The sequence below is a fragment of the Poecile atricapillus genome, chromosome Z, assembly GCF_030490865.1.
Source record: "Poecile atricapillus isolate bPoeAtr1 chromosome Z, bPoeAtr1.hap1, whole genome shotgun sequence".
Classification (NCBI taxonomy): domain Eukaryota; kingdom Metazoa; phylum Chordata; class Aves; order Passeriformes; family Paridae; genus Poecile; species Poecile atricapillus.
The window spans coordinates 93,573,751-93,600,200 of NC_081289.1; the positions used below are offsets into that span (position 1 = coordinate 93,573,751).

A 26,450-nucleotide genomic window follows, 5' to 3' on the forward strand; every position below is an offset into this window, starting at 1 on the left:
AAGTTTTGCCTTTACACACTGTGTTCTGCAGCTTAGCTGCCAAAAAACATTATGCATAAGACCTGTTTTCAATCACCCAAAAGGCCATGTTTCACTGATAAATACAAAGCAGTTGGGGAAAGTGAGGCAGGTTGAGATATCAGACCTGGCAGGATGGGCACATTGGGTCTGGCTCATGTGTCAAGGCAGGCTTTGGCTGCAGTGGGAAGGAAATGTTGACAGGTGGTTGCCGACACAAATTTAGGTCCTGGTGGCCTTACCTTGGTTTGGATTACTGGGGATGCAGTCCTATACAGAACTAGCAACAAACTCTTGGATGTGAACACCTGTGGGTGTTGACAGGTTAGGTTAATTCATGTACATGGGAAAGTGTTCATATTCTCTTAAATACAGGGTTCACCAAAGCAACTGTGGCCTCTAGGTGAAAAGCAATGTACTCCACACCCCAAAACTAGTGCTTGATTGGTCCTGGTATTGCCTTTCTCCCAACCTGGAAATGAAACTCTAGATAATTTAATAAGGAAGTAGTGTAAGAGTGAATCTTTATTTGAAGGCCTTCAGGGGCAATTATGGAAAGATATCTGCAAAACCCGACCCTCCCAATGGTCCTAAAACCATTTCCATAGGTTTTAGGAATTAGCATAATTGATAAAAAGCACAAATTAGGAGGGCAAGTGGTGATGTAATTCCCCCCCAGGTCAAGCCCTTTCTCTGGACTTCCCCCCTTGGCGCTGGCTTTGTCCATGAAAACGTATCTTGAAGAGTTGTTCTAGGCCTTGGTTCCAAGGAGGAACCAAGATAGCATAGAGGCCCTGCATCTCCCCGGGCTTGGAGTTCTGGAGTTTGTTTTGTGTTTCTGCCTAGGCAAAGGACATGGAAAAGTACTGGGAAAACTAGCCACTAATACAATAAGCTACAGAGCTACAAATATATGTGCAAAGTATACAGAGAACATATAAAAGAAAAAAGGCAAAACCCAAGAGGCATCACTGGCGCTCTGGGCATCACCTTGTCCTTTCCTCAAAACATCAGCATGGCCCCGGCCCACCTACAGAGCTGTCTGGTTGTGACTGGACAAATACAGCCTTCAAAAAAATAGGCCTTACCCAGACTAAGGGCAGGCATCTGCCAGAACTGTGGGACCAGACCCCAAACCTGGGAAATGAAACAGCTCAATCAAAGGCAATGGGGAAAAAAGTCACCTGGAAAGAGTTAGCCATTCAATGTGGAGGCAGAGGGGAGGGCATGTTACTTTAATCTTTTTATAGTACAAAAATTTTGTGACTGAATTAAAGCCCTACTGTTTGGACTAGATGACGTTACGTAATTCTCAGAAACGAGAGCAGCTGGCTACAGTACAGATACCTCCTAGCTAGCCCTGCAGTGCACAGAACATCATTTACCAAGGCTGTAAAAAAATACACTTATTAAGGGGCTTGGGAGTGAAGTTTGACATGCTGGCTTGGCTTTCAGCTGTCTGGATTTCATTTATAACTCCTCTGTTTTATTTTCCACTAAAATAAATAAATAAAGCAAGCTGTCTTTGCCCACTTTCCCTAACTGCTTTTTGGCATGCCTGTGGGTAAATCCAGAGCAGAGACCCCACTGGTATTGATGAAAACGTTGCTAACCTTGTAATGGCAATGTAGCTAAACAAGCAAGGGCAAAACTCACATTCAAGAGGATGTGGAAAAAAGCAGACAAGTAATGGAAGTATTAGAAATCACCTGATCGTTGGAAATTTTCACTCTGAGGAAAATGGAGAACAAGACAAGGTCCTGAACATACCAAAAATGGGAGTTTTGCAAACATTTATTGCTATTTCCTGATCCTTCCTCTTCCTGTCTTTCACCCACCTCTTCCTGCTAGCTACACAACCACCAGATTTGCCACTTGTTCATTTGCCTCTTTTCTTTACTTGCAGAACTGGGGGCAGGGGAGGTGAAGGGAGGGGGCAGAAAAATTATGGTTATGGGGTGTGTGTTCTGCCATTTAGATACAGGACAGATTTTGTTGCTCATGCAGTTGCCAAAATGGACCCTGAGATCATCCCGGTATAACTGCCCTGATTTGCAGAGGAGGAAGGTGATACTGACTGCACTTACGCACCCATCCTGACTTTCCCACAGCACTCAAGTCTGACAGCAATTTCAGTGTGTCCATCGTCTACCCATAGTTTATCTGGTTGAGAAATAGCTGATGCTATTTTTGAAATACTGCTTCCCAAAGTTATTAAGAGCTTATTAATTATTATTATTTTTAATATTGGAAAATATGTCTCTGGATCAGCCAATCAGCCATGCTCCAAAACCTGTTGGGACCCAGGAAGTCTGGGTCTTGTCCAAAGAAATTTCTCATTTTAAAGTAAAATAATATAATCCCCCCCTCCCCCCCAATTCATACCTGTAATACCATCTACAGGTACACAGCACTTATGTACAGGTACATATGGACTTAAGGTACATAGCTGAAGTTGAAGTAAAATATTTGAAAGCATGCAAATGTAAGTACTTGAAATTTTAAAGAATTCAAAATGTAACTTCAATTTTGAAGGTCTTGAAAAGTACACAAAATAGCACTGGGGATAGAAGGAATTTCAATTCTTCCACAATTTGGAAATCAGTTTAGTTCCTTATAGGCCAAATTTTATTTACCCATCCCTCCATGCGGTACTTCCCACCAGAAACATGTGAATGTTTAGGAGCTGTTAACGGATTTTTTATCCCTCTATTCAATGTTTTAGGATTTTAAGAATGGTCTGATGCTTTACCTTCCCTATGCTGGCAGACAGCTGCTTACCTAGCAGTGTGCTGTGCTACTAAAGCAAGTGCAGTAATCAGTGCTGATGGTTGGAAGAGGAATGCAGCTTTGTGACCTCCCCATAGGCACCATGCCAGGCATGAGCTGGGCCAGCCACAGCACTTACCGTGGCTTTGCACCCTGCTACTGCCATTTTCAAAGTGCGTATTTTTTCCTCCTGGCTGGAAAACGCTAGCAGATTTTGGGAGAGCAGCTAGAACAGAAGAGGACGCGTGCCATCGTCCACCATCAGTTAACTGAGTGATGGAAATTTGTCACTTTGGTATTAACTTAATTGGGCAGGATCTGAGTAGCAGAGTCAGGGAGCAGCATCAGGTGGGCAAGGGTCCCAGCAGCGCACTGGGCAGCACAAGAAATGCACTAAGGGCTGTATTCTGACTTTGGAAGTTAACATGCTGGCTTCAGCAGGAGCCATGTGACCATAACTGCTGCCAGAGGACAGGCCCCAAAGTTTAGTATTTCTCCAAATGAAGTATAAAAATAATTATGAGCTTAGCCTGCAAAACTTGGGCCTGAATTCATAACCATCTGGTGTTAATGGCCTGAAGCGAAACTTCAGACAAAGGTTTCATTTTACTTACTATTCATGAGAAAAGCTTCTGGCCAGTGACTGAAGCTTTGCTTATTACTGATGGAGCTTCATACATACTGCCTTGCTGAGAGGTAAGGCAGAAGCCTGATGCTGCTCTGCTTTGACTTTAGGCAGGTGGCACTGAGCACAGGCAGTGGGATTGCTTGGAGCACACAGGAGAATTAAGAATCTCGATGTAATATTTATATTATCTCCATTTTCACTTTCACTGACATTAAACTTAATCTTCCTAAAAGCCCCTGCCCAAGAGTTTATTGAATGACAAAAAGGTTTCCATGCTGAAATGAACTCCCACTGCTACTTATCTGTGACCAAAAGCTGTTTTTAGGCTATCTGTCAAAACAAATCTCAGCTGCATAGCTGTTCAGAAGTGGGTGGAAAGACTATGTGGAAAGCATATACTTTTTTTCAGTTCAACTGAAATTTTGCAGACAAAGCCTTCCCATCCCAAATAGCTGGGATAGATATTCAAATTCCGAACGGGGCAGTCAGAAGATGGTGAAATATTGATAAGGAGAAACATGTAGCTAAAAGTGGCAAACAAGATCTCAGGCTTTTCTGAAAAGTCCAAGAGAAACTTCCCTGCTTATTAAAGTTTCTGATGGAGACTTTTAGACATTGCTGTGTGGTCCAGAAGGTGTTACTCACTAAGCATGAGAAATTTGAGTAAGAAATGGCAGTGCTATTGAGCCTGCTTCCATACAGACATTCTGGTGTTTCCATTAAAAATTTTAGGTCAAAACTCAAATGTTCCAGGTAGGAAATTTCTTTTCTCTGCTTTTCTCTATGTGGTCCAAGTACAGCAGCTTGTGAAGACCATCAGGGTTGTATTTCTGGATCAAAGTAAGTTTTCAGCAAAAATACTTCATTTGTTATTTCTGGCCAACAGCACCCCCCACCACCCCACCCCCTTCCCCCCAAAAAACCCTCCTTCCCCCTCAAACAACAAAAAACAACAAAACAAAACAAAAAATTGGAGGGGGGCAGATGGCAAATGGAATTCTTATTTTGATTATCTGCAAAGTGCCCATTAACCGTATTTCCACAAAAGAAGCAGGAGACGTATAAATGAGAAGCCACTTTAAAAATCTACTTTTCCACTGCAATCTCATCTTCCTAAAGTTTTTGCCAGCCATTTTTTCATACCTTGTTTTCATATCTTGTTAGACACTTTCCCCTTAGGGCACTTTGTTGTGTGAAAAATACCAGTGCTTGCAGCACTCTGGCAAGTGCTAGTCATTGCAATCAGCCTGAGATGTTTGTCTGACCCTTAACCTTCATGGCACATGTCCATACTGGTGGTCCTTAATGGTTTGGAAGAAATTTCACAGGAAGTCGTCCTGGGCAGGGCAGCATGGTAGCTTGCTGGTTTTCTGCTGTAAGCTGTACCATTTGCACGCTACTGGAGAGTTTGCCCTTGGTTTTCTTGCACATTACATCCTCGGAGGCTTTGGACTTGACATAGAAATTTCCAGAGGTAAACTTTTGATCTGTAAGGTGCAGAATGTAACCACACTGAATACTTGTTTTTTCTCCGTCTCATTTCTCTCCTAAGACTGGCACTCACTGGGAAGCCTGTTCTATGCTCTGCTTTTATTCATGGAGCTGTGACTTACATCAAGACCCACTGGGGAGGGAGTCCCCCCATGTCAGCACCAGCCTCAGCTTTACATTATCATTCAGCTAGCACCTTTGTCTTCTCTTACAGTGTTTGCCAGAATCCTGAAGGCTCCTGAATCCCAAAACATCACTTTTGGGTCTGTGGTGACACTGCGGTGCACAGCGACCGGCCTTCCAGTCCCTACTGTTACCTGGCTGGAAAATGGGAAAGCTGTAAGTGCCTCTTTTTCATGCTTTTGGCACTGGAGGATGGCTATGAGCTGGAAGCACAACAGGCCGGTTGTCAGCACCAGTGGTTTCTATTCCTTCCTAACTTAGCACCTTGTTTTTCAAACTGGTTGAGTCCAGCTCATCTCTCTGCTGCAGTTTTCTCCTCTGACAAAACATTGTTCTCATTCTCCAGGGTGTTGCATGACTTCATTTGTTAGGATCTGGAAAGCCCAAGATGAAGGGTGCTTTAGAACTTTTCAACCTTCCTCCAAGCCAGAATTTCTAGGACTTTGTCATGTATTTCTGCAGCTTTCCTTTTTTAACAATGTGGCAAGGCAAAATTATTAATAACAAGGCAAAATTGTGTATTTGACAAAGTAACACAAACAGGAGTTAGATAGAGGAAACTGTCTTGAGGTCAAATGCCTGTGGAACAGCATTATGCACAGCACATTTGAAGAAGAGAATAGATCTGAAATTTTCTAGACTGACCTAGGTGTTATAGAATATATCAGCAATTTATCCCTGGCCAGAAGCATGTTATTAAGAAAGGCCCTCTTCAGTGGCAGGCACCAAGGGATGCAAATCTACTGTGTCTCATAGGAAAGGTTCCATGGTCTAATGATCGTGACGACTTAATATGGGTGCTTGCTTTCAGTTTTCCTGGCTTTCATGCCTGTGTTTAGGCTATTTCAATTCATGAACATGGCAGGTCTGCAGCCATGGGAACCTGCATGGGTTCCCTCTAATCTTCATATGCTTGAGGTGAACATGTTTTGTGCTCTCTTTGGTCTTTTGACAGCTTTTTAAAGGATGTGAGCCCCGGGGCATGACTCTGTGGAGGCATGTGGAATGTCTGCTGAGTGCAGGCTGGCAAATTTCCTCTGCTCTCTCCCACTGACTTCATGTCAGCGCTGAGTCCTTCTGAGCACAGGCTGATCCTGACCATCCCCGTGGACTTGCTTGTCCAGAGGACCAATAAATCCCTTTGGTTCTTACTTCAGGGGCTGTCTCTGTCCTGTTTGTATCTCCTCTTTCTGTACATTAAAGGAGGTTGTTAAGACCCCGTGGCTACTCTGCAGGCTGTCTTGCCTTCCTTGCCTCCTCTATATTGTGTCTTATTGTGTCCTCCAGTATGATTAGGGCTAATTTTCTGTATTTCCTCAATGTTGCTAGGCAGAGCAGCAAAGGGATCAGATTAGCCTCTGCTGAGATGCATAGGTGCCCAGTGGTTTCTGACAATATTTGGTTTGAAACAACTGCAGGTGTTTATTTAAGATTTCTTCCCTACTGTGAATGAAACCTTTTGCAGGAGTCTGGTGTGCCTGGCAAGAACATATTTCCAGAGCAGAGACTTGTGCTCTGCTGAGATCCCAGTGTGTGGGTCCCACAGAGACCTGAAGTACGTGGGATGATGGTCCGCCCCTGCCTGGGCCACTATCTGACCAGTCATATCTGCTCTGCCCCATTCCTGTCTGAAAGGCATAGCCCAACCCCAGGAGGGTAGTGCTCCAGATTTATATATGGCAAGGAAACCTTAATGAGAGCCTGTCTCTGGGAGAGTCAGCAGGAAGCCATGGACTGGCTTTGAGGGCTGGTTCACAGCAATGGTGAGTCATTTGAAGATGCAGCATGCCTATGGCATTATGGCCTCTGAACACCAACCTGTAATTGTCCTGAGGCTCAAAGAACAGGAGTTTACTGAGCTTGCTGAGCTGCCCTGGAAGAAGAGGATAGAAATGCCTCTGTGCAGCAGCTGCCTGGCCTACCTAAATAGAAACACAATTCATTTTCCTCCCCCTAAGCACCACAGGACATCATGGACCTTATAATGTAGTTTTCCACACATCCAGGAATAAATGAGCCAGGTGTGAAGATATGAAGCGGTCTCTAATTTCCTGGTAGCTGAAGTGATATTTTAAAGGCTAAAAAGAGAACTCCTGGAGATAAAATCCTAGGAAATCTGCTTGAAAAGAAAAGGGAATCAATTAGCATAAGGGAACATCTTGAAATTTCCAGTAAAGAAAACAACAGATGGCCAGTGTGGAAGTCCTAGGCACCACATGCCTGTGCTTTTCCACTGTACATGGTGCATACTGCTTGTACAGCTTGCAGTTACCTGAGCAACCTCTTCCTCGTGCATTCCAAGCTGGAAGGAACAATCCCAGTTATCTGTGCTCAGCAGGCATAGTCCAACACTGCCAGATGTTGCACACCTGAGGCCTGAGGAGTCAGCAGGGAGAGAGGACTGGATTAACACAAACTGCTCACAGCAAGCAGCCACCTATCCCACCAAGATTCTGGAAGGCAGGGGTGGCCTATAGGAAATACCTCTTTCCCACTGAGAAGGTCCCTGCACCATTTTAGTGCTGAGTGGTTTCTGGAGAGGAAAGGATTCTAAAGCTAAATTTGAGCATCTTTGTGATGGTAAGAGATATTCTGTGAAAAGATTTCCCCTAAGTTCCTACCCTCTTGAACTGATTTCATGTTATAAGGCAAAAAATGTCCTTCCATCTGCACAGAGACCAACATACCTGGTGCAGTATTTACAAACTCTGCTGGTCTGATTATTTAGTGATTTCTTCCCATGAACATTCTCTCACCACAAGTCCAAGCTGACTCTGAGTGAAGCAAAACAAATATATTCTTTTCAGTGTTTTCTTTTCCTAGAGAATCCAATCTGCTTTCAAGACATGTTACAACACTGCTTTTTCATTTATTGCTGTGGGTAATACCTATGGGTATTTCATTTCATTGAAAGATCTCACTGAAAGCACATTTTTACCAACCTCCAGTATCAGTATGAAGGTTAGAGCAGGGAATGCTCGCCTTCCTACTGCCTTTGCAAGATAGTCTATATGTACCATGCTCTCCTACTTCAATGAATAACATGTTTGCAAGAAAGACTTGATGGTAAATCAAGCCTGACTGGCCAAAATCAGCAGATTTCAAGCTCATTTAACTGGGAACTCCTGATCTGGGAAAAGAGCTGGCCAAAATCATCATTTTTGCAGCACTTGCCATATTTCCAGTTGTGAGATTAAAAAATCTACCAGATATCTGCTGAAGTATTGGAGCCAGAGCACGTTCTTTGCTCATGACTGCTTTGAGAATATGGCAGGGGTTATATTAATCCAGAATCAATGACTTCCAAACTATTTTATTTTCTTCCTCTGTATAGCGGATGTTCACCAAGCCATCTAGTGCCATTCCTTGCTAAAGCATGAAGAGGCAAATTATCTACTAAAAGAAGCCCTGTAGTAGTTAGCCAGCTCAATTGCATAAACCAAATTGTGACTATGACCCTCTTGAACTGAAACATAATTGCAAAAGCATTGCAGAAGTGTGAAATAGGAGAGATCTTTTAACACTTACTTTTGTGTGTGAAGTCAGCTGCTATGAAAGCACCAAAGTAACACCAGCTTTAGAGAGCTTTAGCTCTCCATCACTTTTGTCTCCTTGCCATATCTTCCTCTGCAAATTTAAATGCTTGGGACTCTGTCTCAGATTTTTCTTTGGTTTGCTTGTTTGCATCTTTGTTTGAAATATTACTGTACTGGGCTTTCACTCTTTTAGGTTTCTGCAGGGTCTATAGCAGAAAGTGTCAAGGACAGAGTGGTTGATTCCAGACTGCAAGTGTATGTCACCCGACCTGGCCTCTTCACTTGTCTTGCCACAAACAAGCACAGCAAAACTTTTGGAGCCGCAAAAGCAGCAGCAACCATCAGCATTTCAGGTATGCAGGGAAAGAAGAGTCCATTAATTTTTTTAGCCTTTCCTGCTGGGTAAGAGGAAAGGGGTGTGGAGTACTCTGGAGGAAGAAGGAAAGCCTTGGAGAGCTTATAGTGTGCAGGGGCCTAAATTTGAGTACAAGTACATCCTCCACCAGGCTATTTCCTCATATACTCTTACACTTTGGAGACTGGCATAGCTGTCATTTCTTGAATGTTTGATGCTGTCTTGTACTTTGTGTCCCAGAAGCACATTTGGTAAGTTCATCCATGTGGAGGAAGTTGTGGCCATGACCCAGAGTTGGTATCATCTAACAGCAAAGTGAAAATAGCTTCAAACAGTTCATCTTCACAAGGGGTTGGGATCCAGAAGGCAGGGTGGTTGCTGTCAGAGTAGTACCCTGCCTTGCCTGGAGCTATCTCTTCTCTCAGGGACACCTCCCAGATGTGAGAATGGATTACCAAAGAGGAGAAATAGCTCTGTCAGAGCTAACAAACACCATTTGTCATACTGAGAGAAAGGTGGCAGCTTGTCCCACCCCTCTTTGGACAGGCAGGGGGATTTAGTTAAAGGAAAGAGGAATCACATAGAACATGGGATGGTAGCCCTGGTCCTGCTTTCAACCAGCCAGGTACTTGTTCATCTCTCAGTTCCTTAGCTTCTGCTTTCTTGAGAAAATAATCATGCCCTTTCTTACAATGGGCATTGAAACCAGCAGGAAAATCTGCCCCATAAGGTGCTTAGTGCTTGGTGATGTATTTCCCATCCCCACTTCTGCTTTTAGCCCAGGTAAGTCTGTGTCCTACAAATGCAGTGGAGCGAACAGGTACTTTGAGCTGGTGGAAGTTGTACTCCTCCAGGCTGTGTGTGCTCAGCAGGAGGAGAACACCTCCCATGACCTGAGGAGGAGTCTGCCTTGGCCTTGCCTCAGCTCACACAGCTCCCAGGACAGAGGTGCCCTGGCGCTTGGCTGATGCTCAGTGCCTCCTCCCTGTGCTGCCACTGCCCAACTCCCTGTGGCACTGCAAGCTGGGGCCACTGCTGTGTGCCAGTGCAGCATCTCTAGCCCTGGCTTCTCCTGCTTGTTACAGCTGCTGCCTGAAGTAATGGATATCTACGTGGCTTAAGCAGGGCAGGCTACCTGCTTGTTACATAGGGCCCAAGGGATCAGAATGAAAGTGTGGGTTTATGGTGCAAGAGTCCACTTCAGCTGGCACTGCCATCAGAAATCCACTTCCTTCTCCTCATTCTTTCTCACTTGAAAGTGTTCATTGTTGGCCAAATTTTCTTCCCCACAAGAAGATACAAAAAAAGGAACAGAATTTAGGTGCATTTTTTTTCATACAGCTTACAGTTGTCAGACACATTTCCTAGCATGGAAATCTTGACTTATGCATCTCAGAGGGAACAATGAAGTGTCACTGATGTATTTTCCATTTCTTCTTTCTCCTGGATCATCACAATTCCTGGATCCGGTGCCTCTTGGCAGAATGGAGGTAAGAATGACTTTCTGTGGTTTTGTGAAGGCTGTTTCTACTGTTTCTGGGCTGGGGAGAGGAAGAATGATGAACCAAGAGGGTTGGTTAATTTGGCTTAAATGAAGGGGTAGGGTTTCTGCATGCCAACTGTGCAGATGAGGTTCACCCAAAGGGATCACTGAGCTCCTTTACAGAGGTATAATTGGAGACTAAGCTTGGGTAGATAACGATGGTTTTGAGTCAAGCCAGCAGTAAGGGTGTTTTAAATATGGTAGTGGGGAGAATATTCTGAGGGAAATTCTATTCAGTTACAGATCCACAGTTTCCCTTGATCTTATAAATTTTCATGGCAAAGCTTACCTGCATGTTAAATTCCTGCCTGCTCATGGTTAATAAAAGTATTTTGGTTTTGTACTCACCAGATTAGGGCAAGAGAAGGTTATATTTGTTCCAAGCAGAATTATGGATGAGTGGAACCACTTACCACTTACATGTAATGAGAAATGAACTTCTGCTGAATTTTTGTAGGACTGAACAATTTAGCTGGCTCTTTCTCTTTAGAATCCTTCCGTGCTTCTACCTGCTGCACTGGCTGATCAGTCTGGAAGGAAAATTAGAATGTTAGCCTGGGAGAAGTTCTGGGAGCTTCTTGCCATCATAGAAAAGAGCAGAGCCTGGGAAAGTCTGAGCAAATGGCTTTGCCACTCTGCTGACACAGACACCCTGAAAAAGCTCCCTTCTTTTGCTCCTGAGGCACAGGAAGGATGTAACTTTCAGATTAAGCACAAAGAGAATCATCATGAAAATGTAAATAACATGACCCCTGCCATGCCAAGAACAGTTCTAGCAGGGTGCTGGGATCAGTGCATTGCTTTGGGGAAACCTGCTGTGTGCTGGGGAGATACCATAGGCTGTGAGACTAGTGCAGCATGCTGGGAGACTCCTGTGTCACATGAAAGTGTGTCCAGGGAGCCTGGGATGATGCAGTGTCAGAACATCACTGCCATTTTGGTAAACCTCAAGAGATTGGTGCCCTCCTGTATTTTTTATCCAATGTGACACAGAAAAAATATTAAAGAAAAAATTTGCATGGAGCCCAAAACAGGGCAGCTAAAACAGGGCCAGGGGGTGTCATCTGCAGAGAGCAGCATCTGAAGAACAGAAATGTGAGCATCCTGTGTAATCCCTTGTCAATGTACCTCCAGCTTTCTGAAGAAAAAACAGCAAGAAACCCCAGAGTTAACAATGGGTGATTATTTGGACAGGGGAAAGAAATAAAAGGCAAAGATACAAATAGCTCTGTTGACTGCTCCAAATGGTTGGCGTGTTGTGAATTGAACTCTCTGACCCCAGTTACACTGACCAAATGAGCAGTGGGGACAGCTGCACCCAGCCCTCCTCCCTGCCCTGATTTGGCCATTCCTCACACACAGGGAGTCTGTTCTCCCAGCTGGCTCCCACACCAAGGACACTGCATCCCATGGGCTGCCTAGGCAGAGGGCACCTCCTCTCCCAAAGACCTTGCTGCTGTTGGGTGACTGTGGGAGCTACTGGAAGCAAAGCTGACCTGTGCATTGTCTTTACCCTTTTGATGCCACAGGGAGGAAGGGAGGGAGGGAGAGATCTCCTTCTAGATGCAAATAACATAGAAAAGATAAATAAATGGCCCTCAAAGAAGATGCCCTAGTGTGATTTTTATTGCTCCTGCATAGCTCTGTCTCCATGCAATGGGACAGGATTTTGCAAAATGGGAGCTGTCCTGAAGACAGAAGATGCACATTGCAGAGAAACACCAGGAAGAAAATCACAAAGGCTTGTGCCTTCTTCTTCTCTGAGTCCCCCAGCTAAAGGTGTGGAACATGGACAGGGCCAGGAGTGATGCAGGAACTGAGGGAGGGCAGGCAGGAGCTTGGTTTGATCTTGTGAAAAACTCCCTAGCATGTGATAGGTTGAACTTACCTGACTCCTGCTCATCAAATCTATCTTAAATTAAATTAATTCTTGTTAGACAGCAGAGCAAAAAAATCCCAGGACTCCAGCAAGCAGCATGGCTGATCCCCGCTGCAGGGAAGCAGGATAATATAATATTTTCCCATTAGAGCCTAGGGATAGGATGAGGGGCCATGCTAGGTCATGGTTCTGTGTGATTACTCAGTCTTTCATCCACTTATAATGTTAACAACACTTGGTCAGAGACTAATCCCTGAAGCTCACTTGGGCTGGCACCAGGATACCTTGCAAAAGTTTCGTTCTTAGATTATGTTATCTGGTTTTAGTGGTTATAGACATCTACTAGCTCCTCTGCCCTCTCTTAGCCTTACACATGCCACTTTATTCAGAAACAGGGCCATCGTGCTCATGCAGCTGTTTTAATCTGTGAGCTTACTGTGTGTGTATCTTGTCCTCAACAGCAAGCTGTACAAGGGTGACGCAGGCTACTGCAGCACATACAGAGGTGAGGTGTGTAGTGCTATCTTGGCGAAGAATGCTCTTGTTTTCTTCAACTCCTCGTATGCTGACCCAGAGGAGACCCAAGAGCTGCTTGTGCACACTGCCTGGACTGAACTGAAAATGGTGAGTTCATTCTGCCAACCGGCTGCTGAGTCTCTGCTGTGTAACTACATCTTCCAGGAGTGCAATCCCTCGGGAGCTGGCCCAGCTCCAAAACCAGTGTGCAGGTAAATGAAGAAAAACATGCTCATATTTCACTTTCATTTTGTGGGGATGTGTATGCAGCAGGGGAGTGGTGAGGGACTGTCCAGGCTTGCAGTAGCAAGTGAAGCTGAGTAAAGCTGGGCCCTCTAGGTTTGCACAGGTTTTCCCTTTGCTCTCTCCTCTGCACACACAGACTGATTCAGCTCTCACTGTGCCTATTGCTAGGGTATGGTCTGAATTTGAAGTCCAGACCTCTACATTATATCAGGTGTTTGGAGAATACTGTTAAAAAGAATTTTCCATTTGAATTACACAGGTAGTTTCAATAATTAACATACTGTTATCTGTTACATCTTACTAGGCCAGTATGTATACTTTTCATCACTATAAAGAGTAATTGTTTCTTTGGAATTTTGACTAAATTTGGCTCCAGAAGATCCAACAAATCTAGCCAAGGCAATATGCCAATAATTTAGCAATTCCTGCTGTGACAAGAATGTGACAAAAATGATGAGACCAGAGACATTGCTTGTGTAATTGTACCTGATAAACCAAAATTCCAGTGTAGTTATTGTGTCCCTCTATATGCAGAGAAATGTGCATTGAAATTGGGCTGACAGGGACCCTGAGGAGTCCAAAGCTTCTCTCACTATAGTTAATCTACTGTTGACAGGTATTTGTAAACACATCCCAGTGACAGACACTTCTCCCTCCCTAAGCAACCTCCTGAGCAGTCCTTCCCTCTTTGTTCCTTGTCCTCCCACCATGGCCATGGAGTCGATTTTCTTTCCTCTTTGCAGTGAAATTTTACATCTTTCCCAGATTCTCTGACTAGAACAAAACAGGTTTTTCCAAGCTCTGCACATAGCTTTTGCTCCTCTGCCCAGTCCAGGCTTTGTTATTTTTAACTATAATGGAATTACGATTACTTGGTGTGCTTTGCATAGGACAGCCCCACACACATATATCAGGGTGAAGCTTTCTTTTCTCCTCACATATTCAGCCCCTAGAAACTAGTCATTACCCATTTCACATTTGGGCAGCTGACATCCCTGCCTAAAGTGCACTGCCCTGTTCTTTGTCCTCCTTGCCATACACTTTTTAAAATACTATTCAGATCTGCATTTGTTGGAAGAGTAACCCCAGCTCTAGTGTCTCAAATAAAATGCAAATCTTTTCTACAGACCTGGGAAGCATACTGCTTGCTGGGCCGGATGTCTAAAGGCAATAATTTCTCCAGTTATGTAGGAGATTTTTAGGACAATCAGCAGCAGTTTTTGTAATCGGGACCTTTTTTGTTGCTCCTCCTTTAATATCTCTAAAACAAAGGCACAGAGGAAAATCCCAGTGTGAACATTGACCATACATTTAGTTTTTTATTTGGTATCTATGCTGCCTAGTATTCTACTATCAACAAGAGGTGGCCCATATCCTACAAAAGAAGATTGTCTAAGGATCCAGGGATAATCTTGCAGCCAAGTACTACAATTTGCTTTTTGCTGGCAGGCTTCTCCCTGCCACCTCAATATTCTGCTCTTTGTTGTTGTGACCTTAAATATATGATCTTTCTGCCTTTTTTCTGTGGCAATATTTATATCTCAGCCACACATGCACAGCACATTAGTCAGCTAAGGGTTTTGCACATTGCTCTGCATAGTGTTTCAGTTAGATCTCTGCCTTGCTTCATTTACCCGTGCTCATTCCTGGCACTGCAGGACCAGAACTCACAGTGATTTGACTGAAGACCTGTACTTCTGGGGCACTTCTAAAGTCAGAATTATATAAACCAACATAAATATTGATCTTGATGCACCTGAGCTAACAGTCACAACATTTGCAAATATGTCTAAATGTTAATGGGCTTGCCTGGAACCATTTTTCTTCAAATCCATGAACAAATGTTGGTTTTTATTAATTATTTGTCCCTCCTTCCCCCCTGATTTTAATGCAGCTTTCTTCATAAGAAAAGTCCTGGAATAGCATCCTTCCCATTTCCTGTCCTCAGAGGACATCAGCTGAACAACAGTTCTTCCAGACCCCAAAACTCCTTTTGATAACTCAGACATCTAATATATACTTCTTAATGGCTGAGAGAGGTCTGGGGGCTCTTGAACATGTCTCACATGGTCTTGGTTACTCTCCAATTCTCTTAACTACTTTTTACTGACAACTTTATGGCTTTCTGCAGAAGCTGGCTAGACTACAAAAGTTTTCAGCTGAAATGCTTCATGAGTAAGAATTTAACTCTCTCAGATGTGGGAGAGTTCTCCCACTTTTTGAGGGACATAGTGCCCTCGATGTATGTCCATATATTTTTATCTTAGTATTTTTTTTCTGTACCAATTTTTCTCCTTCCATGTTGGTTTTTTTTAATGTTCATTTGGTTTGGAAGCTAGCTATCAAAAGTGACGACAGGCTGAGTAAAAGCTTTTATAAAAGTAACTGGGGTAAAACAAGATGAAATGAAGCAGAAGAAAAAAAAATACATGGGAAAACTTCACAATGTAAATTTAGATGCAAATTGATTATGATGAGAGTTCTTATGGGAAAGTGATGTTTCATCTAAAATTCTCAATTTTAGATGTTTGCCTCTTGTCACCGGCTGCTATTGCAATAGCAGAAGAAGTACCCCCACTTTCTGTTTCTGTCACTGCTGATAGGAAGTGATCAGGCTGTAGGGAACACTCTTGTATTGGGGAAAGTCTCTATTTGTTTGGGTCTGTGTATCCCCACCTCCTTTTACATGGTCTCTCCTGGTCCCTAGAAGCACTACTGGCAGACTTGCTGTCCTCTGCCATTTCTGTTCTTTGTCCATCTGTCATTTACATGACATAACATTTCTAATAATAATCTGAATGCCTGTGACCTCAGCAAGCTCTGCCTGCTCAGCATCAGGTGCTACAACAACGGTATGAGCCCAGCTAGAGGTGGCTGAACATGCCTCCCTCTGGCTGCTTTGCCACTCCTCCAGGGTGCAGATAACCTTCCTTTAACCCTGGTGCACACAGGATTGCAGAAGAATGGTCTTTTCTGTTTTGTAATTGAACACCGAATAATGGGCTTATTAAAGGATGCTCAGGATCCAGGAATGAACAGAGCTAATTCAATCCAGATCTTCCAAGTCTCATCCAGTGCTTCAAATGCAAGTTTTTCTCATTTCCCTATCTAAGTATTTCTTTACTTCGCAAGGTCATTCCTGTTCCACATGTTGTTTAACATAAAAAAATATAAATTTGCCATCTGGCTGCATTCTGACTTCCATGGAAAGGAGAAAGGAATAAACCAGAACTGGCTAAAACCCAGCACAGAGCAGCTGGGCATTGATGATTTCAGCCTGCTGAATGGAAGGACATCCATTACTGTTGCAGAAAAGCTGTTTCTCTGGTAGAATTCCCAACGACCTCCATCCTTCAGGTGCTTTAGAGGGTTTGCACTGTTGTTAGCAATTGCTGAAACTCATGACCATCTGCTCTTGCCAAAACTATTGTATAATTAAAGAGATTACATGAACCCACCAGGTGGTGAATTTGGCTAAATCTTTCACCACAGACCCTGGAAGTACCTTTCTCTTTCTGCGTCATTGTGTGATGGTGGGGAAAGTTGTGGATCTGGGAAAGACTTCAGCTGAACTGTGCAAGAGAAATCTCTGCACATAACCTCAAAGCTGAGTTTGTAATCCAGGCTCTCAGGAATGGCTACACAGATAAACAAATCACTGATAAATTGACCAATACAACAAACCCACAAGGTTCCCATTAGGTGTGCTTTCTTTTTTTTTTTTTGTAGTGCAGGTATTTCTGCTTTGCCCATCTTCACAAACAATTTATATATATATATATATAAGGCCCATCCAAAGCACTTCTTGTCAGGGAGTGTTTCACATTTTTATGAAGGTAATACATTAGGTGTATAAAAAATACATTTTTTACCAGGCAATCAAAAGCTTTTACTGAAGATATTTACAGAGAAAAAATGGACTTAAAGTTGCCTGTAGAGACAATAAAAAAGTCCTTTATTTTTGTTCAATGAGACTAAAAGTATATGCAAATGTTTAATATAAGGTTAAGAATTGCAGCTTAATTGCATCTTGCTTTTAGTAGATGACACTTCAATGTACAATTTATAGAAACCAAGTGAGATTTTTAGAGTATATTGGAAAATTCTAACTCTAGAAATAAGAGTGAGACTATTTACAAGAGCATGTAGTGACAGGACAAGAGGGAATGTCTTAAAATTGAAAGAGAAAAGGTTTAGATTTTATAATACAGAAGAAATTATTTACTGTGAGGGTAGTAAGACACTGGCACTGGTGGCCCAGGGAAGCTGTGTATGCCTCATACCTGGAAGTGTCCAGGGCCAGGTTGAATGGGGCTTGGAGCAACCTAGTCCAGTGGAAGGTGCCCCTGTCCATGGGAGGGAGTTGGAATTAGATGATCTTTGATGTCTCTTCCAACACAAACCATTCTATGATTCTATGATGCTTATTAGTAGATGTCAAAAAATCTGTAGAAAAAAATAGGAATGAACTTCTCATATCTTGGTGTGTGTTGTGTTTTGAGCATAACCCTGCTTCATTAAAAATGTAGGTTTGTATATTTCTTAAAGGAAGCTGTTGCATTTCATACAGTTTCCTTTATGGTTTATGAGCCAGACAGACTGGCTTTAAAGAAGTGTCACCCCATTAATGGATTTCTGTCAGCCTGCATAACCCTGCATATCACTGCTAAGTGCAGCCATTTTTTTCAAGCCATTGACAGCTGTATTTCACTGTCTTTTGCAAAACAATGTAGAGAGAATTGCCTTGCTGTAAAGGATCTCTACTGCTTTAAGGAATGGCTCTCAATGGAGGAGAACTCTCAGAAGGGGATTTACAAACCAGGTCTGATGCTGCTCACTCTTCCTGAATGCAACAGGTTGCCCAGCCTGCACCAGAATCCCGGCTCCTGCACCCACATTCCTTTCTTTGGTAAGGTGGCACATGCTGCTGATTATCCAGAGAGCTGTGCTCTTGGTAAGGGACAGGGGAAAGGTATGATCCATAATTTACAATTGAAGTAAAAGATGATGGTGGGTACTGTCGTGTCAGCACCTGTGCATGGAATAGTGACAGCTGCTTTGGCTGTTTGCCTTTTCATGCAACTGGGGTATGAGAAAAATCCTCAAGTAAATAAAGCCTGGATCTTTATTGAGAAGATCATAAAAAACCTCAAAAAACAGTCTTAATAATACAAAATTGCTATTCAGGAGCCCTTGCAAGGAAACAAACTGTTTAAGCACTGCTAGAGAGAGAACTTTTTCCTGTAATGTGCTTTTCAGTGAGCATCCAGTTATATTGCATCCTGGACTTTCTTACATCTTGTCTTCTCTTTTTACAGATTTTAAGAAGGAGAACATAACCAGTAAGTAGACTGCTCTGGATTCTAAGTTTTTAAAGATGGACATGATATTCTTCATTGAAGCTGCCATTTGCACAGTGTTTTTTGTTTTCTGCTGGTCCTGCCTGGCTGAATTTAGTTGATTACTGAAGAACATCTGTGTTTCCACATCCAAAGCATGGGAAAACACATTTCCAGATCTTCAGAGGTGGGGGAGACCATGGGCTGGTAACTTTTTATGAGATGTTTTAGATGGTACCCTCCCCTCCACCTGTTTCCTTTTCTTTCTACCTATTGTTTTTCATTCCCCTCTACCCATAATTGTATTTCTGATTCTGAGGTCATCCCAGCTTTATATGTTAACCACATGGTTACCTATGTCAAGCTGGCCTTGCAAGACCTTAAGCTCCCAGCACTCCCCTCAAATCACCTCTGAAGTCTGTCTATTCCTTGTATGAGACTCCCAAGACCAGTGGTGAGACCCAGACTCCTGCAGTGCTGCTTTGACCTCTGTCAGGTTCCCACCCTGCTGCTGGTCATGGCTGAAACACACACACACAACTCTTCCACTGAGGTGCAGTTGTGATTTCAAGCTCAGACACTGAATTTCTCTCATTAGAAAGAAGAAGAATCTCTCTCTTGCCATGCCTCTAAACAGGTGAGGTCTGCAGATTTGGCAGTGGCAGGCACCTCCTGCATGGAGAGACAGCGGAAGTACGAAAAAAAAAGTCAGGAATTTTGGGGGAATATTCTTTCACAGAAAGACCTTGGCTCCACTTGACAGCCCAAGACATAGGGGCCTGGTGGTGCACACATAGAGACAACAGTTTTGGCACCCTGTGGGCCAGTGCCTACAGCCTGCAAGTACAGCAATCCCTGCCCTAGTGGAGGGGACCACAAGAGACAGCATATGAGTGGAACATTTATAGGATGGCTTTAGTCTCCCCACAGATGTTTCAGCACGTATCTCTCTCTCCTGTGTATGCATAGCCTTTTTTGTTCAGCTTCCACAACATTTATCCAGAGTGGTATTCAGTCACAAACCAGGAAGATATAACAGTAACATTTTAGTAATGTTGCTCCCTCTTTTTTACTTTAGACCCACTGTTATGTACACAAGGGTTTGTTGAGCATGAACTGAACTGTTTTCTAGCTTCCTATAAAATTGTTCATTAATTCCTAAATGGACCAGCTATATTATTCTCTCTCTTCTCTTTGTAGCAAGACAGTCTATGAAAGCATCTACATTTCCAGAGTATGAATGATTCAGAGATTCTTTCTTAGTGTTGCTCTTGACTCTAAAGCTCTCCACATTTATCTTTTAAGGTGTCCTACTGACATTTATTTCAGATCTGTGCAGAAATCTTTTTCATGTTTATTACTAGCTGTGTCATGAGGCATGTTTCAGGCACTGCTTTCCTTGCCTTTGACTGTGAAATAAGTTAAGTTCTGGACTCAGGTACACAAGTACTTCCAGGACAGCTTAACAAGATTTAACACTTCTGCAGAGCTACAGGTGTGAGTCATAAATGGTATTCATGTATCAGTCAAAGAAATCCACATTGGGGTATTTTGCTTTACATTTGTGAAGGGTTTAAATGTTCCCATAAAGTCTGTGATTATTCCTCTAATGAGGTGTTTGGATGCCTCAGGACTACAGGAACTCAATCCTTTGTTTAAGCTCACTCACATGGAGTTAACATTTTAAAGGCAGTGTGTCTACCTACGTGTGTATAGTGTCTGCTACCTGGTGAAACTTCAGTAAGATGAGAGTCTATCACAATGTTTAACTGCCTTCCTGAGTGCAGTGTGTGATGCAAGAAAAAAAACATTAGATCGTCATAATAGTGTGTTGACTATGGTCCTTGTGCACGAGAAAGAGTAAAATCCACAAAGACACATAGCATTGTGTCAAATTTGGGTCAACCTTTATGCAAAGCTTTCAGGAAGATGAAAAATATTTGCTTTAAAATGTCATTATTTTCGAACACATCACATTTCTTCTTGTTCTTTCTTTTCCTAAGCTGCAAGATTATTTATAATAGAAAATAAAATTATGACAAAAGAATTTGCTGTTTAGTTTTTCTACCAAGGCTAGCAATGTAGTGGACCCTAACATATGCCATTGATCACAAAGTTAGCCTTGGCTCAGCTGAGTTTAGAGATTAGCTACTATGTACTGAAATGTGTAAGGCTGCATCTCTTTTTCTGTCTTTCTGCTTCCTAGATTATGCCAGCAGGCATTAAACTCCCCTATGAGGACAGGTGTATATGAGGACATATGTCCTATGAGGACATTAATGCATATTCCTGCAGTAAAATCTCCAGATTTTCTGCCTAATTTTTCTGCAGCTGGAACAAGCCCACTGTCTGCAATGACTACACTATCTTCATTATAATGAACATTGTTTTATACTGATACCATTCCTTAGATCACAGTTCAGATCATACTTCTGGGTATGGTTTCCATGCATGCTGAATACCATAGGCTGTTTCCAAATAATCAAGGAGGTTAAGCACTGTAGAGAAGCTGGAGGAGGGAAACTTTATGAATCCCAGCTCTTTGCTGGCAACCTGAGGAACCTGAGTTCTTCCTATCATTCAAGAATGCAGGCTGTGAATCATGGAGGCAGTGCTGGGATTTGCTTTCTGCCTTGGTTTGGTTTGGGTGGGTTCAGTGTTGCTCTGCCCTGCACTTTCTGCATGATGTATTGTGAGCTAGGTAGTTGCAGCTCAATCATCACAGTCACATGGCCTGTTTTCTCAATCTGAGAGAGCTGCTGTGCCCTCTTTGAAGTTTTACCAGATTTCCCTCTATGTGTTAAGTGTAAAATCCATTAGAGTGTAAGCAGGAGGCTAAGCTGCACCCTTTCCATGTTCTCTAGCCCTTCTCTGTGCTTCAGATCTGATGCTGTCAGATGTTCTCATGTAATGACATGAACTTTATTCTTGTGAGTCTCTGCTGCAGGACACGGTCTGAAATGCCTTGACCCCATGTTTTCTTTTCTCTCCCAGGGACTTGCTACAGTGGCAATGGCCAGTTTTACCAGGGCACAGCCAATGTCACAGCATCTGGCATTCCCTGCCAGAAGTGGACTGATCAGGTGCGTGTCAGTATGAGATCCACCAAATGGAGACCTGTGCTCGAGATTTGCTTTTTCTGAGTCTCAGAGGCAGCCCAGTCTCAGTGGAAGAGATGAGCGGGGAACAGATTGCCTCTATTCCTGAGCTCACTGGTGTTTTACAGCCTCAACATATTTCAATCTGCAAGTTCCCCTTACTGTATCAACATGCATTCTCTGTCTTTTCAGGTGACTGAAAGGCTGTTTCAAGAAAGGCTCTGTCTTGCTTCACTCTTTGGTGTTTTTTTCCATTTTAAAAAATAATAATAGCAAGGGAAATGATGCTGAAACACTACTACAATTTGCTTCCTCCCCCAAGGCTCCCCATTTGCATAGGAGGACTCCTCAGGTTTTCCCTGAGCTGTTTGATGCGGAGAATTACTGCCGTAATCCAGGAGGTGAGAACGAGCGTCCCTGGTGCTACACAAAGGATCCATCTGTGACCTGGGAATACTGCAGCGTGTCTCCCTGTGGAGACGGTAGGCAACTGCACTTTATAATTTCTGTAGTTGTTTTGTGGCCGTGCAAGGTGTTTGCATCCTGAGTACACCAATCTGTTCTGTCTTCTGGATTCAGACAGCTCTGGGTCGTCTCGTAGATTCACTCAACATCTTTAACCAGAAGGTTTACTGGCCCCGTGAAGAGGGGAAAATGAAGACAGGCAAATCAAGTGCCTTGCCCTAGGTTATTTAAACACCAAAGATTAAGTGAAATGTCTTGTGCTATTCTGAAAAATTGATTTGTCACACCTTTTAGAAGGCAGGGTTTCAGGCTGTTTTCCAAAGTTGTTTGGAGTGGTTTTTTTTGTAATAATCCACCCCAATTTTTACTAAAAATAAGCCTGAAAAAATGCAAACATATTTGTTTTTTGATATTGAAGCTAAGTCTTCCTGCTCTTTCTTGTTTAAGGAACAGACCAATTTTTGGAAAATATTTCATCCAAGATTCCCAGTTTCTGGGTTTCAGTGCTTAGAAATAAGACTGCATTTGGAAACTTCATGCATGGGGAACAGTGGTTCCATGGACATAAGTGAACACAAGAAATTTTCAGTTTAACTGGCAATTAAAAGGAAGAAGAGTTTAAATTTATTTCTTCTGTTTTCAATCATTTCATGCAGAGAATAGCATTTTCTAGAATGTCTCAGAAACTACTCCACGGGTAGTAATGTGATTTCCCCCTTTCCCCTCCATAATACAGCCAAGTGTGCTTTAAACTTGTTTTCCACATTTTCCCCATAAAGACACTGAGATGCAAATTACTGGGAGTAAGAGTATTTTTTGGGAAAGTATCATTCTATGTACTTGGTCTTACACTCCTCCTTGCAGATTCCTTTTAGGATACATGATACATTGTGTTTTCCATTGTGCACCATTGATCTTTCTCACTGCAGACATTACTATATTTGAATACTGTTGAGACTTTCAGATGTGACCTCCCATTTGTAACTCTTGCAAATATTCTATACCAAAACTATGTTCCCAGCTTAATGGGAACTATATATCAGTCTTACCAGACTTGGTTTTTCACATGTGGCAAGCACAAATGTGTTTTCCTTCCTGAAGACTAAGCTTCCCTAGCATAATACTATCATGTGGTCATACAGTTGTATCTGTAATGTCAGTAATTCCCAGGATGACAGGCTAGCTCTGTGAATTCCTCTTAAAGCTCCATAAACTAGCAAAGGCATAACCCTCTGATTTTATTTACGTTACAGCATTGTTATCACTGGGAACAAGAAAACCAAATGGAGAGACTCTAAATCTTCCCCCTTCTCCTTCCCCTACATACTCCATGACCGTTATCATCTCGATCATCTCCAGCTTTGCACTGGTTGTGATCTTTGGCATTATCACCCTGGTTTGCTGCCATCATCGAAAACAGTGGAAGAACAAAAAAAGGTAAAACTTGGAACTTAGTTCAGTGCAAGAAATGTTGCTTTGAAAAAAGGGCTTTATTGTTTTTGAGAGTGAAGTCCTGTGGACACCTGGTAGGGCACTGCAGCCCTCCCTTTGCCTGTGGCAGCCCAGTGTAAGTTTTGTTGAACTCCTGTGCTAGAGCAGAAGGTGACCTGCTGACTAGGGACATGGCATGACACCTTGCTGCAATGCTCCTCTAGTAGCCCTGCCGCACCTTCCTTTTCCATCCTGGAAGAAATAAGCTCAGGAGGAGATATAGATAGTCATCTCCTGGATGAGGGCTGTGCCCACACTGACCAAAAATCACTCCATTGTTTCAGAGAGTCGGAGACCCCAACTCTCACCACTCTGCCCTCCGAACTGCTCCTGGACCGGCTGCATCCCAACCCAATGTACCAGCGGATGCCTCTTCTCCTCAATCCAAAATTGCTTAGCCTGGAGTATCCCAGGAACAATATTGAATATGTGAGAGATATTGGGGAGGGAGCATTTGGGAGAGTCTTCCAAGCCAGGTAAGCAGTCTATTTGTGAGTCTTCTTTATCTGAAGGTACTTGTGAAAAATTGGCACTGGAAATCTATCCATCCATCCATCCATCCATCCATCCATCCATCCATCCATCCATCCATCCATCCATCCATTCTCAAATGCATGTGTACCAAATGGTACACAACACTCAGGTTTGGAAAATTGTTTTTGTTGTCCACTGCTGTCAATATTTGCTAAACTTTTGCCACAAATTACTCTTTTCTAATCTCTAGTAGATGTAATGCCTTACACACATACTACAGTCTGGTGTGAAAGTTCAGCTAAATTTTGCCAAGAGTACTGATGCCTATGACATCTGACCTGTTGTGAAGTTCTCACATTTCCCAGTATTTATGAATTGGCAGTGTGTGTTGATCTCCTTTATAACACCAATACTGATCTGTGCAATTACTACAGAAGTCATTGTGTCATACTACAGTTCAGTTCCCACCAAACTTCAATTTGATTGAAAAAAATCAAAAGTTGGAAAACCAAACCAAACCAAACTGAACCAAACCAAAAATCCCCTAAAAATCCTCCCACATAGGCCAGTGGGGGAGTGGTGGGAAGGGGGGATATGTGGCCATGTGTCTGTGATATCGCAGCCTTAATGGGAAGCACAGATCCAAGATTTTTAGGTGCTCATGGGTGAAAGGAACAGTAAAAGTCAGAGTATCTGCAAAAGTGAACACATTTTTATTAGTAAATTACACACCTGCCATAGAAATAGCTATTTTATAGTCCTTGACCTCCTATATAAGCACAGGGCAGCGGGTTTTGAATAAAGGGGTAGTGTGAAAGGAAGTGAGACAGAAAAACGGATTAGAGATGGAAGGAGAGAAGAACGGAAGAAAGGAAGAAAGGAAAAAAGAGAGATCAATGGTCTTGGCTCCACCAATAATTCAGTTGACAGAAACTTTAGGCTTCTGGGGCACATATGTGCCCAGGTTTTGTGGAGGTACATTTTAATAGTAAAATTTCTGTGACCTGGAGCTAACTTTCTCACTTTCTATACAAGTGAGTTTTCATGGGCAGCCCATTTTTCCAGACCTTTCTGGAAATGGTTTTGTGGGTTTGGAAGTCTTGGGTGCTCTTGATCCCTCCTTGCAGTCTTTTCCCACTTACTTCTCAGCCTCATTCCTGCACTTCTGATGTATGGTGTTGTGCTTATCTCCAGGAGCCAGAACAAGGACACTTGTCTCAGAAAAATGTTGCCCTACCGCTATATGGCCCCTGTCTCCAGCCATAACAATCCTTGGTTGGCTCCATTGCTATCTGGATATCGGTGTTTGAGTAACACACATAAATTCCCTTATCTCTAGACTTATACAGTGTCCCCTTTATCTAGTTTCTCACTTTTTATTTTTGGCATTTGCAGCCACTGTTACCTGTTTTAAACCCAAGATATTAGATGACAGCTCAGCTCTGATAATATCATGGGAGATGAGACTGTGCTCTTTCACAAATGTGAAAAATCTTTAACTGACAAGGCCAAAAATGAGGAGGATGGAAGATGTCTAGCTTTTCTTGGCAAAAACCATAATTTCTGCAAGACAATCATTCGGCAGTAATGATTTCCTCCTAAAGTCCCATCCCCATGTTCCTAGAAGAAAGTGTACAGTGTCCCTGCTTAGTCAGGGCAGTTATCTTTGTCTTTTGCAGTTAACAAGTATGGGGCATGGCTGATTATGTAGCTGCAGTAGTGAATGATGACATCATAAAAACCCAGGGAAGGATCAGGGTCCCACCATGGACCAAGATCTGCTTGATGAAATGCTTCTTCTGACTGACAAATCAAAGAACTATCCTTGCAAAAAGCAGTCATAATGCGGGTATTTGTAATGTTTATAGTTATGCAGTTGGTGTACCTGCTAGAAAATTAGTTCTGTACAGGTTAAATGTGTTGCAGCTGGGAAACAGTTTCAATAGCTGTGATGGATTTTTTTTTCCTAATGAAGAGATAAATTATTTCTTATGGAAGAAAGCAGGCATACTTTTCTTTATTACAGAGAGAACTAAAAATAACAAAATTCAAAGGGCACGCAGTGGGATTGTCACAGATGCTTAGCCTGTGATGAATTGTTAGCCTGGATGGCCAAATGCATCTGAACTTGAAAGAAGAACAAAGCTATAGAAACTGCACAACAGCTGTGCTTGGGGCACTGCACACCGGGGTGCAGGGCAGCTCCATCCCAGCCTCAGCACAGTGCTTGGAATGCCCTGAGGTGCATCACCTTCCTGCTCATGCTGCAGGAGTCTTCACCTGTGCGTGAGCAGGACAGACATTCTTCCTGCCGAGTTCTGCTTTGGCTCTGCTCTGGGAGCTTTAATACAATTTGAGTGCTGCACAGACCCTTCTGAGCTTGAAATGACTTTCACTGACATCAAGCAAGACTTCTCAA

At 42.8% G+C, this 26,450-nt stretch overlaps 1 protein-coding gene across 1 annotated transcript in view; it reads left to right on the forward strand.

Moving 5' to 3' along the window:
* Window positions 1-26,450, forward strand: part of MUSK (muscle associated receptor tyrosine kinase) — a 58,005-nt gene that overhangs the window by 21,055 nt on the left and 10,500 nt on the right. Inside the window, exons 6-15 of the mRNA XM_058827907.1 lie at window positions 5,121-5,245; window positions 8,819-8,978; window positions 10,464-10,470; window positions 12,864-13,130; window positions 17,898-18,073; window positions 18,483-18,506; window positions 21,498-21,586; window positions 21,924-22,083; window positions 23,320-23,503; window positions 23,842-24,033. Coding sequence (XP_058683890.1) covers window positions 5,121-5,245; window positions 8,819-8,978; window positions 10,464-10,470; window positions 12,864-13,130; window positions 17,898-18,073; window positions 18,483-18,506; window positions 21,498-21,586; window positions 21,924-22,083; window positions 23,320-23,503; window positions 23,842-24,033 — 1,384 coding nt within the window. The remainder of the gene's footprint in view (window positions 1-5,120; window positions 5,246-8,818; window positions 8,979-10,463; window positions 10,471-12,863; window positions 13,131-17,897; window positions 18,074-18,482; window positions 18,507-21,497; window positions 21,587-21,923; window positions 22,084-23,319; window positions 23,504-23,841; window positions 24,034-26,450) is intronic.